Source organism: Pholcus phalangioides, unplaced genomic scaffold, assembly GCF_987345545.1.
Source record: "Pholcus phalangioides strain wild (caught in Gottingen) unplaced genomic scaffold, Ppha-v1.0 ptg000004l_1, whole genome shotgun sequence".
NCBI classification, from domain to species: domain Eukaryota; kingdom Metazoa; phylum Arthropoda; class Arachnida; order Araneae; family Pholcidae; genus Pholcus; species Pholcus phalangioides.
In genome coordinates this window covers 50,295,275-50,316,111 of record NW_028301597.1, presented here as the reverse complement: position 1 = coordinate 50,316,111, position 20,837 = coordinate 50,295,275, and the positions used below count along the sequence as shown (strand labels likewise).

General features: G+C 38.4%; 1 protein-coding gene across 2 annotated transcripts; it reads right to left on the bottom strand.

Moving 5' to 3' along the window:
• Positions 1–807: 807 nt before the first annotated feature.
• On the bottom strand, positions 808–20,006 carry LOC149087800 (uncharacterized). 2 transcript variants are annotated; one of them, XM_089231876.1, is made up of 7 exons: positions 19,752–20,006; positions 14,881–14,953; positions 11,521–11,606; positions 6,978–7,073; positions 4,441–4,524; positions 4,298–4,358; positions 808–1,016 (listed from the first exon to the last, which is right to left on the bottom strand). In XM_089231876.1, exons 1-7 carry the CDS (start codon positions 19,824–19,826, stop codon positions 952–954), a joined length of 540 nt encoding a protein of 179 aa, XP_089088002.1. In that variant the 5' UTR covers positions 19,827–20,006; the 3' UTR covers positions 808–951. The 2 variants fall into 2 exon arrangements, with proteins under 2 accessions (XP_089088002.1, XP_089088001.1); XM_089231875.1 differs by having other exon boundaries at positions 823–1,016; positions 6,966–7,073.
• Between the last annotated feature and the right edge of the window lie 831 nt (positions 20,007–20,837).

Genomic DNA, 20,837 nt, shown 5'->3' with positions numbered 1-20,837 from the left:
TAAAAGTGCAATAGAAGTGTGTTATCACGGCTGTCCTTTTGTGAGAAACGAGTTTCGTGCAATCAAAGAAGCTTCTATTTTCCGTGAAATAAATAAAATGTTTTATCCTTTTCCACATCAAATACTGTCAACGGCCCGGATTACGCTATAAAATTTTGATAAAACTTTTATGAAACTTGAAAAATTCAAACAATAAGCGCATCAGTTACATTCAAGCGAATGTAACCATTTTCTAATGCAAGGGTGCTTAACATTATTCACAATCCACACCACATTTACAGAGCACTTGAGCGGCCCACGACGCGTTTTCAAATCAATGAAGTGGCCCGCAGTCTCCCAAAGGTTGAACACCGTTGTTGTAAACATGCTATTGCGCAAAGTAAACGAAATAATGGGAACTTTTCTAAAAGCTTCCTGATGTCACCGCAAGCACCTTGAGGCACAATCTTGATCTCTGAAAAATCGACTTGGTATTCGTTGTCATCAATGAAAAACCGCAAACCATGTGACGAACCCTCAAAACGGTCACGCTCTGGGTACACAAAAAACTCTCATTACGTTCATTCATCGAGACTTTAACAGTGGAACCAATTAATGAGACGTATCTTCGAAAGTTACTCGAATGTGAAACGATCGACGACACCAAAGAGTGGTTTCGATCCTTTATATCCGTAAATGGAGTCCCAATGGTAATAAACTCCTTTCCACGGTGTCACCCACACAAAGAAGAGGATTAACCTAAAAACCCAGAGGAAAAAAAACTTGCAAAACAAAAATAAAAACACGTGTCGCCAAACAACGAAAATTAACGTTTTTCTTCCATTTTATAACCTTTACAAAAAAGATTTTCTTTTTACAGAAAACGTGAAAAATCCATCACTCGGTGATTTTTATTTTATTTTTTCCATTACGTGGTGATGAGTTTCCTTTCTTGAGAATAAATCCTATTGGTTAACCTTCGTATGAGGATATGCAACGAGCTTGTTCTCCGGGAAAGGAGTCACGATCGGACATCTCTGTAAATAAAGAAAGCATATATATGTTACGGTAAACGTTATAAGTCCGGTTATTATGCATACTCACCAATCATCTTGGTGAATTTGGTAAATTTATCACTTTTACCGGCGAATATGCATAATAACCAAATGTCGTTGGTAAATTTGATGAATACTTGAAATTTATCGCCTGTATTTGGGATCATGCATAATACCCTAGTGTAATTGGTGAATTTGATAAAAATGAAAAACATCGCAAATGAGTATAGTATGTGTGATGAATATAGTCGGACCCGGATATAATGTTAACAAATTTTCCGATCGTACCTCGATATAATGGTACAATACATGTATGAATTATCATGTATAGTATATTCATGTAGTACGATTTATCATGTATAGTATATTCATGTAGTACGATTTATCATGTATAGTATATTCATGTAGTACGACTTATCATGTATAGTATATTCATGTAGTACGATTTATCATGTACAGTATATTCATGTAGTACGATTTATCATGTATAGTATATTCATGTAGTACGATTTATCATGTACAGTATATTCATGTAGTACGATTTATCATGTATAGTATATTCATGTAGTACGATTTATCATGTTTAACGACGACGCGACGCTTGAGTATCATGAATAATCGCCGGTAAAAGTAATAATTTTTTAATACTTATTAAGTTGACCAACGACGCTTGGAAAGTATGCATAATCGCCGGTGGAAGTGATAAATTTAGGGAAATTTATCTAACTTACCAAAATGCTCGTCCATTATGTATAATAACCGGATTTATCACATTTACCGTAACATATATATGTTACTGCCAAATCCCGAAGTGGGCAGCCCAGTTGACCCGGCCAATGTCCGAAATTCGTTCTGTCGCCGGCACCCATATGTCGATCCCTATATACGTATCATAATATATCAATATTCAGATTCCTTTGATCGTTAGTGTTGCCATAGCTAACTATAATAATTATAGTTAGCTATGGCTAATTATAAAGGGTCATAATCAAAGCCGAAACTAGGGGAAGCAGGAGGAGGCAACTGCCCCGGGCGGAAAACTTTAGAGGCGGCAGTTTTAGGTGGGAACAAAGAACATCGTGACAAAATTATTAAGTTTTAATGCTGTGGGGGCGGCAAAAAACCTAGATCGATATAGAGATGTATAGGGCATCGATAGATAGAGGCTGTACAAAAGCCCGGATTTCGGACATTGGCCGGGTCAATTGCTCTGGCCACTTCGCGAAGTGGCCAACTTCCGACTTTGGCAGTAACATATATAAAATAAGCGAAAAATACAAATTCTATTCGGATCATTCTCACGAAATTGGACATAAACTCAAAAAAAAAAGTTATCGAAAATAACTGTCAGCCAAAAAATTCAAAAAACTTTTTCTGCTGATAAATTAGTGGAGGGTCATCAACGTTTTGCATCCGACAGCCACATTTAATTTTACATACAGTGTATAAAACACTGTAATTATCAAACATACAGGGCACATAGCTAACTCCTCGGACCGCAAATTACTGGCGAACCGTTGATCCTAATGAGGCATATTTTTAATTAGGAAAAGTATCCAAATAACGTGTGGACCTCAGATGCGTCATTCATACTGCAAACAGTTTTATAGTTATTAAAATACAAAAATTAAAACTTTTTATATGGTTACCCTGTGCTCACCCAATTTGAGAAAGTTGTTGCCCTGTCTCACCTGACCCCAAAAAAAATATTCCATGCCCAAATTCATTGTGTTCTAAGTGTTCACTGAGATATTAAAATTCAAAAAATTGAGAAGAACTGGGAGGAAAAAAACCAGCATAAACTAACGAAAATTACTCCTCCTCCCCCCCCCCCCTCATTTATACTTATTTTTCTCTTTCTTTAAATTCAAATATCTCAGCGAATATTGCACTTGGAAACGTGGAATTTCTTTTGTAAAAATACATTTTCGTCCAAAATGACGTTTTAAACGTAGTCAAATGAATCTCAAAATTTGAAAATTTTCCCATTGCTACTTTGGTTATGGCTTATCGATCATTTATGACCTCGTTTCGATTATTCAGTATTTACAATGAAACGGTATTTTAACCCGCACGCACGAATAAATTTTTCCGAAAATTGCTCAATCGTGGTGATGTACGGCTCGTCAATTTGCGGAGAAAGTCCCGAAATTTTGTCTCTTCCGTATGATTTTTTTGGTGAAAGAAATCAATTTCGAACACATAACAGTGTAATAACAGTGACCTCTATTCCGGAAGCAGAGGAAAGAACAATTTTCAATGACGACGGACTTTGTATACGAACAATACGCAATCAATGATCTTCCTGCTTGCCGTTTCCCGATTTATTACCTGGAAACTGATAATTATCTTTTTGACATTAATTATAATTAATGTCAAAAAGAGTTATGAATAGCTCCCAATGTGCAGCGCTGTGCCTTGGGTTACAAGAGCCCTGAAGCAGATTAAAGATCCAGGGGCCCTATGGTTATCTTTCTACATCTAATTATCTTACATGGTCGTCCCCTGGAGGACAGGGCATTGGCCCGTTTACTCCTGCCAGTACGCACAGGGGACTCGTTTATAGAGTTACCGTTTATAGAGTAAAACATTAACGTGATCATTATAAACGGCTGTGCAAATATAGTGTCCCATAATAATAATCGTTTAGAAATTAAGAATATTTAAAAATTCAAGGAATTGCTATAAAATGCGGTTTGCGAAAAAGTTATTCTCACGAAGGAGGATTTTTTTGATACAGGAAAAGAATTGTTCAAATTTTTGTCGATAGTGAGTGCTGCACGAAAGCTTATTGCGATTCTGGATCTGAACCTTTCTCCGATCTCTTCCGTGTCCGAAACATTCGTAAAGTTTCATTTCCCCCGCGATTCGTGAATGAGGTAAATGTTAATGTTTTACTCTAAAGCAACTTCACTAAAAATACTTAGTGGACCAATGTCACCATCACAATATAAACCTTATGTGAGTACCAGTAGCAAGAAAAGTAACAAATGAGCTGTTAATCGCACACCCAGCATTTTATAGGACTCCGATTTTCATATTTCCAGTGATTTCTTTTCGTGCAGCACCCTCTATCAATAAAAATTTGAACTAAATTTCTTTTTCAGAACCAAAAGAACCCCGCCTTCCGTGATAATAACTTTTTCACTATGACCGCGTTCAAATATGCCAATCCCTTCAAATTTTTATGAATTTTTAAACACTATTTGGTATGTTCTGAATGTTTTAACATAAGTATGCTACACAAAAATATTGTCGTTTACCTTCTGGATGATCTTCGCCCATGTAAAGCCACAGTTCGGATACGCTCCATACGCAGTAGACCTGTCGAGAAATAAAACGTCTCTTCCTCAGAAATACAACTAAAATGCTCTTATTAATGAAGCTTATTACATCAATCACTTACCAGAAATGTGGCAATGAGCAAGCAGAAGCTAGGTATGCCGATTGCCGTTGCTCTCTCGATGTCGTTGGTACGAAACTTGCCGCTCTATATGATAAAAGTGAAAGAATATGTTATTGGAATTCGAGAAGCACAAGAAATAAACACATTCATAAAACTTTTATTGTGAGGTAGGTGTATAATTCTAACACAATTGACGCGTTTAAAAAGAAATACGATAAACATGTTGGGGTTAATCGAGAAATTATCCATACTTAGAATTAGACAATCATAACTATTCTTTATGGGCATTATATAATATTTCATCATGTATATACATATTGTTTGTAATTGCATTGTTAATTGGGTTGCTGTATTTTTGAAATATGACATCGGTATTTGTTATGGGCATCTTTTTCTCAGCCACCTCGTTGGGCATTTTACTTTTTGTGGCGTATTATTTGTATTAAATCTACTTGTTATTGAATTAGTATTAGAGGAACATATTTATAATTGCTTCAATAAGTAACCACTCCGTAAAGCCAATTCCGTTATAAAAACACAGTTGGACCCGCTTACGACGAGCTCACTTTTAGCGAGAGTCTGAATTCAACAAGCAAACTGATGCAGTTTACACTGTACAATGTTAAATTGGTGCAATTCTGTCGCTTTTAGCGAGCAGGTTTTCACGGTAGCTCGGATTTAACGAGCAATTTGAGAGGTCAACCAAATAATTCAAAAAAAGCCTATCACCCGGGCATCATGGGTCCCCGGGCCGAGTGATATTTCTGAGGCCCTACCAGGCAAATTCTTGAAAATTTCAAACAAATCTCATTTTTGTGAGGCCCCCTTTTCTTTTGAGGTGCCCAGTGGGCCCATGCCTTGCCTAAAGACGGCAATGCCTATGATTATATATATCCTATGATTTGTTGTCAATATCACCGTTAACTGTTGTATCAGAGCACCGGGCCTCCAAAGGGCCACATCTTCATGAATGGGATCAGAATGATCTCAAAAAATAGGTATTATCATGCTCTTTTTATTTAATTAAAAGAGCATATGAGAAAAAATTTTAGAGAGAAAAATTTATTGAAAAAGATATTTTTCATTAATTTAATTTGCTCTCAACAGAAATGACTTTTTTTCCGTACTCTTGGTGGATGACATCAATTATCAGTACTGCTTATATTATATTTTAGCACAGGGGTTCTCAAACTTTGCGCCACACTGCCCTGGTGCGCCTCCAACGTTTGTCAGGGACGCCTCGGAGCGGTGGTCCGACAAAGACTTTTCGAAGAGATTAAACTGCTCTAGGGAGCCGCGGATAAGCGTTAGTTAGGGTAATGGGGGGGGGCGTGGGTTGAAAAAGTTTGAGAACCCCTCTGTCGCAGCCCATTATTTCTCAAAGTGTGCGTCGCGACTTGCTGGAGGTATTAATTTGTGTGTCTATCCATGCAATAGGGAGTCGACTCAATTATGTATACGTGATTATGTTTAGTATGTATGTCAAGTGATGACGCTGTCCTCGCCACTTGCATCTGCGTATTATCACGACGCGTCAGAGTGTGACGTGAGAATTGGTAGTGTAACATGTCTGTCTTAATATAATTCGTTTTATAAATAAATCTTATAAGTTGAATCAGTTCTCGTTCTTAAATGGAGTCAGATAATTCGACGTCACCACCATCATTATTTCATCACCTACGACAACTCGAAAATGCTTTGAAATGGTTCTTTTTTACGGGAAAATATTTACCAAACAATGCCGGGGAACCATGAATTGGGCAAGAGAGCCGCGGATGACAAAAGTTTGAGAACCACTGTCTTAGCTCCTTTATGTTACCATCAATGCATTTTTCAGCTGTCTCAACCTCTTATCTCTCGCTTAGTCTCATGAATCTTATCTTTGAACTTGTTTTGCATTTTTGTGGATTTTCTTTAAAATCCAATACATTATACAAAAAATGAACTTTTTTTTTCCTATTCTCAAAAGAATATTCATTATTGAATGGGAAATGAAGGAACAGACCAATCAGAATTTTAAAAAATGACAAATTAGCCCTCGTTCAACTTGCCATACATGTTCCATGTGTTGAGTGTGAGGAATCATTAAGCAGAATTTTTTTTCTTTCCCATGTAGTGTTTGGGGAAAAAATGTCCAAAAGCAAAGTTTCAACTGTTAAACGTAAAACAGAAATTATAACGTTGCTACAAAAAATAAAAATTAAATATCTTGCACGTAAAATATCTATACCGTGTTATATATACTTGCTGTAAGCACTTAATTTCCGAAGTTTTACCTTTTTTTCACTTAAATACGGATTAATCGAGCATTTTCGCTAAAGACGGACTCGCGTTTTGTTATAAGCATTTGTTATAAGACTGCAGTTCTTTCAATGTCATCAAAAATTGTAATCTTTCTTTTCTGATTTTTAGCTAGACTCTGGCTATTTCACGTCACATCTTTCAACCCGTAATCAAAAGCATAGAAATGAATGTATGAAATTCTCAGGTATTCGTAACATTTCAAAATAACTTTCGATACATACGTTGAGACTTACCCCGAAACTTACGAGAACAAACAGGGAACCAGAATACAGGAAAGCGATGGCCACAATCGTCATTATGATCCACAAAACCAACTTCTCGCGATTGTCCTGCGCAAGAAAGAAGATAAAACCGATGCGTGTTATATATGGAATTGGCCTCCATTCTCGATCAGGCGATAACCATCGACATTTTCAACATACGATATTACAAATACGAGTGTGAGAATTTCCAAATTACTTCAAACTCATTGTAAATTTTAATAAATGTGTCTCATGACACAGAGCAACCTCGTACTTATGTTTCAATCCTGAGAAGGTGCTTATAAAGGCAGATGAACTCGACGTCCTCCATGTTCGAGACTCATCATCGGCTATCAATGCGCAGTGTGACGTTAGTATTATCGCTACAGTCGATGGCTGTCCCCCTATGCATTTTTTTCTAATGATTAGGCATCATAAACAAAAAAAATGGTTTTCCACCCTCGATAGGCCAGCCATGGATTTTCCAAAGCGTCTTAAGGAACAGCGATTTGCCTATAGTGATAATACTGACGTCTCTCACTTTTGCTCGGAGATGGCGATAAATCAGAAGTATTTCGGGGAGCTCTACTCAGAAGTATGACTGATAATACTGCATTCCTATAAAATTTATACACTGATAACTCTACCCCCTTAATCAAAAGAAACCATTTTGATCCTTGTCAATATGTTGACATCAAAATCATAACTAAAGCCAAAGCCTCCTAGATGCTACCTTGTACTGAAGCCTATCTAGGAGGCTTTGCTAGAGCCTGGAAGTTCAGGCGAAATACCATTAAATGCCTTTTTTTGCACCTAGTATAAAACTTTTTTTTTTAAATGCCTATTTCACCGTTGTTTTACGTTTATTTGTAAATTTTAGAATCAAAAATCATCTCCAGAACTCGCGAGATCTTTTTTTCATATCGATCAAAACCGATTGCAAAGCTCAGTACTGTATTTGAGTATCTATAGACTGTAATAAAAACTATATATTATATATATATACGTAACTGTAGTAAATAATTATTAAAAACTATATATACGTTATATAGAAATTATTTTTTTTAATAATTCTATGTTTGTGTATGTGTCTGCAGTTTTTATATAATGGTTTATAATGGTAAAATTATAAGGTTTTGGAGACCATACCTACAGAGGGACATAGACTTGATTGAAGGGGTGCAGAGAAGAGCTACGCGTGTCCTTATTGGCACACAGGGCTTGAGTTATGAAGAGAGACTTCATTTTTTGAATATGTTTACATTGGATGTACGCAGGTGTCGAGGAGATATGATCGAAGTGTTCAAAATTTTCAATGGGATGGATAGGATGGACCATGAACTTTTAGTACACCGCCAATCAACTGCTTTTACAAGGGGACACCAGTATCGATTGGTGAGGGACAATGCAAGGTTATGGTGTCGCAGGGAATTTTTCTCCAATAGGGTTGTTAATAAATGGAATAGCTTACCCCCGGAGGTAGTAGATTGTAACACAATTGACACGTTTAAAAAGAAATACGATAAACATGTTGGGGTAAATCGAGAAGCTATCCATTCTTAGAATAAGACAACCATAAGTATTCTTTATGGGCATTGTATAATATTTTATCATGTGTATATATTGTTTATAATTTGTGTTAATTGCACTTTTAATGGGGTTGCTGTATTTTTGAAACATGACATCCATATTTTTATGGGCATCTTTTTATCAGCCACCTCGTTGGGCATTTTGCCTGTTGTGGCGTTGTATTTGTATTTGTATTCTTTAATTTTGGCCAGCACTATCCTACATTTTCAAAAACTGCATATTAAATGTTCGATTTAATCAAACTACGGCCTAACCTAGAAATACCTCGGCCAGTTTTTTTGGCATAATGATAGCTTTGCTGATAATGCAGTTATCATAGGCTACTATTGAAACAGTAGATTCAGTAAGTGCAGTCAGTTTTTCAGCCAGATTTCGGACCCTCAACATCGCAGGTTTAAGTTGCTTTTCCTTTTTTCTATTAATTATAAATTCTTTTTTTAGTGCTTATTATAAGCATATTTAGTGCCTAAACCTTTGGACTCTAATCATAACACATTCACACATGTTTATCAAAAAAAACCTTTGTCATGATTTTTCATGATTAACCACTTCATGTGCAAGCTTTTGACAAGAAATTTTAGTTATCTCGATTTGAGGAATCGGCGATAAATCTAGTAACCTTATACTAACCACACGTTAGAAAGAGAAAAAAGGGGGGAAAGAAAAAAGTATAATATATAAGAGTGGTTTTTTAGTCCTCTTTCACCCTTACATGCATGTAGTATAGAGATGCATTATATGTGTGTGGGAAAAAATCATTAAAGGAGTAGTATAGAAAGAAATGAGGGAAAAATAAAAGGCAACTTCCGTTAGAATTACTATAAAATTTTGCGATGTTGAGGAAAGAAAAACACAGAGCTTGTTTGAATTGGTTTCAACGTAATATTACGCTCGTGATCGTAAAAAGGTTAGAATGCGTTTTTGAATAGCGTTAACCTCTTAACACTCACTGTATTCATTGGAGTACTGCTTAACAGAAAAGCGTATTTATTGAAAATTTTTTTGGAAACTCGTGTGCACAAATTAAGCGGAACTGACGAGATATCTCGCCTTTTTAAAGGATCCTTATTTCAGCATTGACAAGCCCAGATGTTTCGTAAAGTTGATTTCTCAATGGAACACTTTACCCTATACCCCTCCCTACTTCGTACCCGTTGGCAAGAAAGCCTACCTAATTCAAAAAGCTATGGCATTTTATGTTAGGGTTTAGAGATTTCTGTTGAGCCGCATGAGGGTTTAAAAAAACGCGACGAAAACTAATCTTTGCTGTCCATTTATTCCCTTTCAAACAAACAGAAATGCCCCCACCCCCCAGAGTCGTCCTTTCAGGTTACGAAAGGCGCGGTCGCACCGTGCCCCACGCTTTATGGGGCCCCGCATTCCTGGTAAGTTATTGGAGGCTTTCACCAATTCTTAAATTATTTCTTGCATTAATTCTGAATTTTCCTGAATTTTATAATTTTTTTTCTTCTATTAATTCTAAAATTTCATCACTGCTGGAATTATTTTTAATTCCTCGATTCTAAACTTTTCATTATAGTTTCAGGAATCATTTTTCTCATAAGTTCAATATTACCTTCAGTGAGGAATTTTCATAAATATCCGTGTTAATTTACATTTAATTGTGTGTTTAACATTTTTTCTATGGATATTTCTCATCATTACTGTATATTCTGAATAACGGATGCCGATTCCTTTTCCCCTACAGAATATATAAAATCGAGGCAAAAAAGAGGGGGTCCCAAATTTTTGACTGCCCCGAAATTTTTGAGACGCACCGGACCCTGCGCCTGGTAAGGACAGCCCTGCCAACCCCCAGGCTGACAGTGCTCTAGCTTGGAGGGTCGAGTACTAGGTTTTTAAATACGTAGGGAAAAAATTACACTATAAGTTCACTAGAAAATCATTATTGGAAGAACGGCTAAAATCCCTGAACTTTTCATAAATAAATAAAAAAAACTTGGCCTGGGTCTCTGCTCTAGGATGTATGAGTAGGATGGCCAGATGTCCCGGTTTTCCGGAAGTCCCGCTTTTTGCCTATGTCCCAAAAAGGGTTTTCGGGAAGCCTTTTTGTGTCTCGGTTTTTCTCTGAGATCGAAAGTGATTTTCAAATACAGTCTGTCCCGCTTATTTGGTAAATAAATAAACGTATACCCCTCTTAAACGGATCCTCCGGAACCACAATTTCTCTCATGGAGATAATATTAACGTAGAATATCAACTTTTCTCCTCCAATCGAATATTTTGATTTTCACGGCAACTATAAATGTATGTCGACCATGTTCATATTATTTTATTTTAGAAAAAACATATGAAAATTATGACAAATATATTGCCAGTTAAGACGTTCAAGTTAGACGATTCATTCATTCATGCCAGTTGAGACATAAAACCAAGACTTGAGGACTTTTGTTCCCTGTAGAGTCAGTCAATAGAGGCCACTAGAATTTTCAATGACAGTAAAAATTTCAAAAAACTGCACAAATGCCATAGCTTCATGAAATAACTTGAAATTTTAGAAAAATGATCGCGAAAAGAAAGGATTTCTGTTCGCGCAACTAAAAAGAGTTTTTGATTCAATACAAAAAAAAATCCGCCTTCACGGTGTACGCCCTTCAATCCCGTATATACGGGACCTCCGACATCCACAGTCCTTTAATGATGTTTTACTCATTTTGGCGCTTTGTGCAAAAGCAGTGTGATAATATATTTTCGTAATACATTATAAGTTTGCAGTTTTATACTGTAATGTCTCCCAAAAGAGTTTTTGAAATGTCTCGGTTTTTAATCAGGAATTCAGGATTTGTATCCCGGTTTCTCAGCTGGCCACCTTATGTATGAGTCTTATTAAAGGCTGCACGAATTCCATTGTGTGGCTCTAAAAAATAATAATCATTCAACAATGGTTACAAAAAATCAGAAACAACGAGAAATAGCAATTTACATCTTTGATTCCTCTGACCACTTTTCTACAAACGAAGATGTAAGTCACTGAAAAACATAAAACTCCGAATGACGTCAGCTTCGAATCTGAAAAAATCGAGAGAGAAAAAAATGACTTTTTACGAGAAAAAACTTAGTTTTCATGAAAAATGATCATATCGAAACAATAAAAATCAAATAAAGAGACAATTATGATTGAAAAATCGCATTTGTTCACTCTCGTTAGTGCCTTCACTATCTCGCACTGCGCGATGATTTAAGTTATCTATAGTGAACGTGCAAGGTGGTCGTAAAATAACTTCACTGATATACGAGTCTCCAGCGGCAGCAAAAATCAACGAAGTCGAATTAAATTCTATACACAGTCAGTGCCGTCTTAACGCATGGGCCCACCCAGGCACTGCCCGGGGGCCTCAGGGGAAGAGGGACCTCACAAAAATGAGATCCGGTTGAAATTTTCTAGAATTTACAAGGTAGGGCCTCGGAAAAACCATCTGGCTGGGGGGCCCATGATGCTCTTAAGACGGCCTTGTACACAGTGTGTCCTGCAAGTGCTAATGCAGCCTTTATCTCATCAACCGTTTGTGGAAGAGGTTTCAATTTAAAAAATGCTCAAAATATGTTCAAAAATTACCCTGTACCAGTTTTGAAAGTCAAACTACAGTGTGTCACAAAAAAAAAAAATCCAAGTTTTTATACACCCCCCCGTCCTCTAATTTCCAATAGGGAAATTTTTTACCTGTTTTTACTGAGCCCAACAAAAAAATCCTATTTTTAACTGCAATATTCACTGAGATATTTTAATTCAAATACAGAGAAAAGTTGGGAAATAACAGCAAGAACTAACGGACAACGCTCTTTTTTCTCAACTTTTCTCAGATTTTTGAATTCGAATATCTTAGCGAATATTGCACTTTGCTGGAATTTTTCTGGTTGGCCTCGGGTGATACAGGGCAACAACTTTCTAATTGGAAGTTAGAGGACAGGGGTCCGTATAAAAATTTAGATTTTTTGTGACACACTATACTTTTACTCTCAAAACTGGTTCAGGTTAATTTTTGAACGCATTTTGAACATTTTTTAAACTGAAATATAAATCTACGACGGAATGATGAGATGGCGCATTAGCACTTACAGGACACCCTGTATATAGATGTTTCAGAGTAATCGAAAATGAGGGGTAAAACAAAACCCTAACTCTCGTGGTTTTCGAAAAATAGATGGCAGATCACAGCACTATAACAAGCATTACACCGAAACAAACTTCACGTTAGGTTCACAACACGTACACGCAGAGTCGGATTTGACGGCGGACTCAGTGGGTGTTTGCCCGAGGCCCCGACTTCTAAAGGGGTCCCAAATGTCACACTTTTTCCCAGTTTAAGATGCCCAATATATTATTTTGCGCCCGGGGCCGCGACCGACTTTCATCCGCCACTGCGCACACGCACATTTCAACGTGTACCAATTCGTTAAAAGTTCCGCAGAACGTGGGTGAGGTGCATACGTGGTCACTCTCGTGATAACGGTTGCAGGAACAAAATTTCGTAAAATTCAAATGACAAAACTCACGTTTATGCATTGCAAAATGATCAGCACGGTAAAAAAATCCATGAATAGCGTTGAAACGGTACCTGTATCATAATAAACGCTGGTGCTAGACGCGGTCGAAGAAACATGTGAAAACAACCAATGCAGATCGAGTTATTACCGCGGGACGTTTCTCTCCGAGATGTTAGCGACCAACACCTTGTAAAATTTTCCTTTGTCTGCATCCTGCGATGGCGTTCATGCTTTATGTACTAGAAATACCGTTCCAACGCCATTAATGGTTTTCCACCACACCGATAACTTAGGAATGCATAAAAGTGAGTGTTGTCATATGAGCTTTTCGAAATTTCGTTGCTGTGGCCATAACCGCGACAGCTAAAAAAGATTTTTGTTCCCCCGCCCCCTTCATTTTCGAGCGCATACAAGAAGCACATATACCTCGAATTTCATTCGTACTCCTTGATTTTTGGGGGCCACTAGAGACTTGTGTGTCAGCAAAGTTATTTTATGACCAACTTCTGTATCGGGGTGCACAACCTTTTCATGTTTCAGTCCGCGAGCCAGATATGTGCGGTAATTCTGCCACTCGCGGTCCAGAAAACCCATGTGTAGGGTGACCTGTATTTTATGGGGCGAAGAATGAAGATTATGAAGATTGTATGATATGATATATTGATGGTATATTATTGATATGTGATATTATGAAGATTACTTTCATATCTTTTTAATTATTGCCTTTGACAAATTTTTGGCTGTGATTAGCCAACACCAACGAACTTTTCTTGCCTTCGAAAATTTCTTGGCTGTGCAATTGGCAACTTTGTGACGATTTTTTGGCTCTGTTTGGCAACTTTGCTTGCGTTTGAAAATTTCTTGGCTGTAATTAGCAACTTTACTTGCGTTTACAATTTCTTGTGGTTATAATTGGCAACTTTACTTACCTCTGAGATATATGGGTTTTTTTTCCGCTGTGATTGGTAACTTTGCTTGCATTCAACAATTTTTTGGCGATAATTGGTGATAACTCGTATGGATCGCGATTTCCAGTATTTATATGAAGGAAATATGGTCAGCCTAGGCAGTTTTCGTGTTGTGTATATTGATACTTTCTACCAGAACTCTTTTCGTAGACTGGATAGAATCTTTTCGACAGCCGCACTTGACCGTGGGCTGGAGGTCATGAACCCATGCTTTACATGAATACAGGGTGCCCCATCAAGACCCCTAAACTCTGCACAGCCAGATTCCCCGCTTGGAATACATAAAAATGCCCAAAGAACTGTACCTGTACGGCCCATATTTTTCAAGAAAAATGCGAAAGAAATGACGTCATATCCGGTGCAAGAAAAAAAAACTTTATTGAAAACATGAACGTCGGTATTTGCATGTTTACATAGGAAGATGTTCAAAATATCCACCACGCATATCGAGGCACGCGCCGTGGAGTGACGTGAAAAGTTTTTTTTACTCTTGCACCGGGTATGGCGTCATACTTTTCTTTCGCATTTTTCTCGCAAACTATGGGTCGTACAGGGACAGTTTTTCGGGCTTTTTTTATGTATTCCAAGCGAGGAATCTGGCCGTGCAGAGTTTGTGTGGTTTTGATGGGACACCCTATATACATTGGAAGTTTCGCCATCATAACGAGTAGTTATGTGTTATAACATCTAGTTCATACCTAGTTTTTTTTCAAGGGCTATTGAAACACATGAAGCAGTTTCTCGTTTAGGCTAAAAAACTCCCGTCCCTGCTTCATAATATTCCCACAGAATATGCTGTACGTAAAGAATACAATTGCCTATGTACTTACGGCCGAGCTCTTTTCCTTTCCCCGATCCGAAGAAAATAGACGCAGATACTGCGCACGACACAGCTGCCATTATCTGTTCAAGCAAGAAAATATTTAGGCATTATGTAATAATTATCTTTCTTATTTAATACATACAGATTTTTCTTCCAACCACATTTTGCGTGGCCTACATACGAGCAAAGTAATCGTGATTATTTAGTTTTTCACACTATAAATTCACTATGGAGGGGGTCCATCAAAGATAACACTCAGGACCTTGCTGCAGGACCGGGGGGGGGGGATGTTTCCTTCATCCTGTCTCCGTTCATATTAATTGCACAGTAAAACCACCATGGGTGATAACGGACATTGGATTTTGTCCGCTAACGAGGAGTGCCCGTTAATGGGTAGTAAAATACATAGAGGCAATTCAAAAAAGGTGTCCATTAACGGGAGCTGACCGCTAATGGGGAGTATCCGTTATGTAAGGTTCCACTGCAATACGAAATCATCATAGAAACCCCACGGGGCAGTACCCGGAAATTTCTCTTGGGGGGAGGAATCCAGGCCGGGCTTAATCATTTAGCAGCCCGGTGAAAACAGTTTTGTGGCCCTCTCTAATACTAAATTTATATGCCTGTGGCGTCCCCCACGAAAGACATAATTTGGATTGGGCCCAGAGATTAACTTTTTTTTTGCTTTATACATTCGACGAAAATCGATATGGGAGCCCCCTCTAAAAGATTCGGAATTCTGGTCCATTAAAGAACTTGTCAAGGAGGTTACAGAGTGCAGAGCCGTCTTAACGCATGGGCAAAGGCCCATCTGAACTACACAGTGGGAAGACCAGTAAGACCATGCCACACCATAAGAATGATTGGCTGGGTTCTGGTGGTCTCTCTCTCTCTCAGGTATTGGTCTTATATTTTTCCAAGATTTAGAACGACAAATTTTCTTGAAAATCAATTGGAGCCAGCTAAAAATCTTAAGGTCTGTGCTCCTGTCAAAAAATCATGGCCCCGTTTATAGATAATGTGGGACAACGGTTTCATTATCATAGACCTACGTGTCTTTTAATAAATTGACATATTTTTCATCGATAGATAGACAGGACTTCACGATTTCCTGTTGAATGTAATACGTAATCAAATTCAGTTTTACGGCCCGGTTCAATCGCACCCGCCTAAATCTTTTCCTGGGGGAACCAAACTGACTTTACACGTGACCATATACTGGGTGTTGCCTTGAAGTGACGACAAACTCTGAGGGGTAATATTAGGCATCAAGAGGAACAAAAATTGCCATAGAACATGGTTTCGCAAACCACGTTTAGTCGGTGAAAATCGCAAAAATACACGTCGAGAGAACAGGGGAAGACGCTGTCGGCACACCCGTTATCTTTAAGCGCGTCCGGCAATCATTGCACCGTCGCCAAGTCATAAAATTCTAATAAAAGTCATCCAGTCTCCGCCGGGGTCTCGATCCCAGGCCCTTTTGCATATATGTATTACTAATTTTCTAACATTTCGTGGCAACCGGAATACCTTGAGAGCCCTTGCAATAGAAAGAATGAATCCAAAGGAATGTTTTATTACTGTATAACGCAACATTTCATTATAACGATTTTTATTAATGAAGGCGTTTAGATTCATCTCAGTCTAGATTATTAAAAATTTATGTCTTTAATGGTTAATTCACACATGTTCAACCCATGGCCCGTGAAACAAATGTGACCAGGGCCGGTTCTAGAAATGTTGTTGCCTTAAGCGAATTATAGTTTGCCGCCCTTAAGGTACGAATATCTGCAAATAGTTTTTCCTTCACCTCTAGTACCTTGATACAGTGGGTCCCAAAGTGTTGGTCATGACCCCTTGGGGATGGGGAAACGGTAACGATTTAAGACACCGCGAGAGAATTTCCTAAATGAAAACGTCCTGGTGAGAGTAAATATGTACTGTGTTCATCAAATCAATATAATAGCTCATCTTTGAAGACAGAGGGTGATCCCATTGACCGCACCTGTTTACATTTTTTGCTATGGGTTTTGGAAAAATGTCTGCCCTTTAAAGGATTAAATGAGATACATATATGTCATATAACGCATTAAAAAATTCTGCACAAAATTTACAAAAAGTAATTTGAAGAAAAATCTTATTCAGTCAAATGCGCTTTTGCACACTTTTATGAGAAAAAAACGTTAAAATTAATAAATTAATATTTATTTTGAATCCAAAGACAAAATTTATTCATTGAAAATCCAAGAATCGCTCTCCTCATTTTCTAGTTTTTAAAATCGTGATTCTGCACGTTATGTTGCTTACATATTATGTAGCATTTTTCCTACCTTTTTATTTATTGGGATTGCATATACGTTGCTGCTAAATTTTCTAGCGAAATAACGTCCCTGAGACAATTCGTTTGTGACCAGAGGCATACGAAACAGAGAACACAAGGGGGCTTTTGTGCCCTCCCCAAGACGATCGAAAATTAAAAATATTTTCAAATATTTTAGTAAAACATTTAAATATCGAAAATACCTTTACACAGTATGTTATCTTCATCAATTTCTGTTAATTTAAAATGATTTTTGAAGCTCAGAATGTCTCTGGGAGAGATTTCTTGTGCTCCACAAGCCCAGTGTGCCCTCTGAAGGTATTTTGTGTATACCAATGCTCTCGTGACCAGGGCAAGGTATTGTAATGTGGTAGGTCTTCTCACGGTGCAACTTGGGTAAGGCAAATTCTACCACCAATCATTGTACCTCTCGATCATTGTTTAGCGCAGCTTGATGGTCCTTGCACCAATAAAAAACAAACTTCAATCCAATCCGAAGGTGCATATGCACCCTGGAATGGTTGGTGGCACATATAGCAGCAAATCCGACGAGAAAATATGATACTTGTTTTTGGTGAAGTGCTATTGTGCACTCTCTCTAAAAACACCCTCTGCCGCCTTTGCTGTTGTGATTTGACCGCACATTCTATTATCGAAAATGTTTGTTTAGGTGTCTTATATCACCTCTTAAAGTTCGTCCCATGAATTCAGAATCATCCTGTATTACGTGAGAAACCATTAATAAACTGGAACCCCTTCTGCCACCTATCAAATAAAAATGTTAACATTATTCGATTAAAATCAGCAACCGGATTTTGATTAATGTGCTGCATGAAAAAAAGCAATAAGAGCATCATCCCCTGGGCCAAGTGACTTTTCTGAGGCCCGACCAAGAAAATTTATGAATGCTTACTCTCAAAAATTTCAACCAGATCTGATTTTTCGAAATTAACATCCGAATAGAGAGACAACGTCTTAATGACCGTACATCACAAATTATTTTGTAAGGATGCTCAACCTTTAGGAGAATGCGGGCCACATCATTTGTTCGAGAACGTGGCTGGGCCACAGAAGTAATCTGGTACGTGTGGCCCGTGGCATACTTAAGTGATTAATAAATTTTCGTGGGACCAATAAAAATACACTTGAGTTTTTTTGGTTATTTTTCGTGGGCCACATCAGATGACTCTCAGGGCCACATTCAGGGCCCAGATCTGTAAATATGCCGTGGGTCACTTTAATCATCTAGGAATGTGCCACGGGCATGGCCCCACAAGAGCGGGCCCGTAGGGCTCCAGTCCTGGAACCCGGGGCATTTACTATAATTTTTGTTTTTCATGCTACAAATCCACCATAGAAGAGCCTGTGAAAAGTCTGGCTTGAGAGTGGCCCATTGAAGACCCCAGGCTAAGCGACCTGCTATAGGAAGTGCGGGCATGGCCGCATTTCACTTAAGTCATGTTGAAGTGTGCTGGGCCTCTTGTGATCTAGAACTGTGCCGTGGGTAACGTAAGTGGTGTGGAACTGCAACGCGGGTCACTAAAGTGCTCTGGAACCCTGTCCCACATCAGTGATCTGTAAATATGTCATGGATCAATTAAGTCATCTGTAAATAAATATGTCATAGATCAATCAAATTATCTGTAAATATATTACGGACCACTTACTAATCTGTAAATGCCGCGGGCCACTTTAATGACCTAGGAATCTGCCACAGGCATGTTCTTCCCCCCCCCCCAAAAGGGTGGAGGTTCCAGTCTTGAAGAACGGGACAATTACCATCTTTTTTTTTTAAGTGATCTATAAATCCACCATAGAAGAGCCTGTGCAATGTCTGGCTTGAGGGGCTCGAAAAAGAACCCAGCCTAGGGACCCTGCTATAGGATGTAGGCCACTTGATTGATCTGAAATTGAACCATGAGCCGTTGAAGTGCTCTAGAACACTGCCACACGTCAGTGATCTGGAAAAGTGTCGCGGACCCCTTCTTTAGTGCTCTGGAACTGTATCGCAGATCAGTCAGTGATCTGTAAACATGTTTCGGGTCACTTTAATGATCTGCAAATGTGCTGCTAGTACCTTGAGTGATCTGCAAATGTGCCGCTAGTACCTTGAGTGATCTGCAAATGTGTCAAGGGTTCCTTGTTTAGTGCACTGGAGCTGTGTCGCAAGTTACCCAATGATCTGCAAATGTGTCAAGGGTTCCTTGTTTAGTGCACTGGAGCTGTGTCGCAAGTTACCCAATGATCTGTAAATAAGCTGCGGGTCACTTAAGTGATGTCGAACTGTAACGCAGATCATTTAAGTGATCTGTAAATGTGTTGTGGGTCAATTAAATGATCTGTAAATATGTCGTTGATCACTGGAATGATCTGTAAATGTGCCACTCAGTTGATTTTTACAAAACAAGGTTTGAGGTAGAGGGCCACTTTTGGCCCGCCGGCCAAGGTTAGGCATATGTGTTCGGTATAGCATACACCCGTACACGTATAAAACAAAAACTTAAAAAATCATAAATCCCACGTAATTAGGGGGAGCTTCGTCAGCCGAAACCACCTACCGATGTGAGATGAGCGATCAGGACTCCTCCTTTCTTCAGTGACCAACACACACAAAACCGTTTCTCTGAAGCCATGCGATCAGTTTATTACGAACAATAATATCTCGAGCTGTTGATTAGCAAGACGTTATAAAACGGGGAAAGTTTTCTGTAAACACGGTTTACTCACGCAAACTATTCATATATCGTGTGTTTTCTTTTCACTTTGTTTTCTTTACCTTCACTTGTTTTTTCGTTTGGTTGATTCAACTACACGGGCTGCAACACATCTGAACGACTCGAACCGCCAATGGTCATCACACACGTCACCGTTTCATGTCTCTCACTTCGTAAAAATCCGCGTTTAATCTCATCATCGTTTCGTGAGAGTCCATTTACTTCATGGAGGTTTTTTTTAATTTTTTTTAGCTTCTGTAATTATTTCTGTTTTATTTATAATCATACTTCAGATCATTTTATGCTGATGGGACAGCCACGGCCAACTCAACACAAGGCCAACGAAGCTAGAGATCACGTAACTTTATTCATCTGGACGACGTAGGGAATATATTCCCTACTCCAGGGGTTCTCAACCTTATTCCACCCCGTGGCGTTCCTCTCCCTAATCAACGGTTATCCGCGGCTCCCCAGAGAAGTTTAACCCCTGGGAAGTCGGATAAAAGATGCTCTCAAAATGGCCGTACAAAAAAATCTTTTTTTCACTTGCCTCTTGTGAAAAATAGGTGGCATTCAAACTCATATGTTGCAAATACAGTGATACTTCGGCTAACGACGACAATTCGTTATGGAATTACATTCGTTAGCCAAAAACTTCGTAAGCTGAGTAATCACTGTGCAGTGAAACCTAATCAAGACGGACATTATATGAGCAGGGCCCCCTAGGCTGGGATCTTTTGCAGGCCCCTTTATGATGAATTTATAGCGAGCAAAAAAAAAAAAATGATGCGAATCGTTCCAGGCCCTGTCAGCCCCACCCTTGTGGCGGCCATGTGTATGAGACGGAAAACCGTCTTTGACGGAATCAAAAAATAGTCCTAATTCATTGATTATTGCTTTTATGTATATATGTGTGCGTGCAGCTTTATA

Excerpts from the sequence above, each read along its gene's own strand:
- LOC149087800 (XM_089231875.1), bottom strand. The coding sequence starts at position 19,826 with ATGGCTTCAGAGAAACGGTTTTGTGTGTGTTGGTCACTGAAGAAAGGA. Across the intron at positions 4,525-6,965 it reads GTTTCGGGGTAAGTCTCAAC|AGCGGCAAGTTTCGTACCAA; the intron begins GTATGTATCGAA and ends TTTATCATATAG. Across the intron at positions 4,359-4,440 it reads TGCTCATTGCCACATTTCTG|GTCTACTGCGTATGGAGCGT; the intron begins GTAAGTGATTGA and ends ATTTCTCGACAG.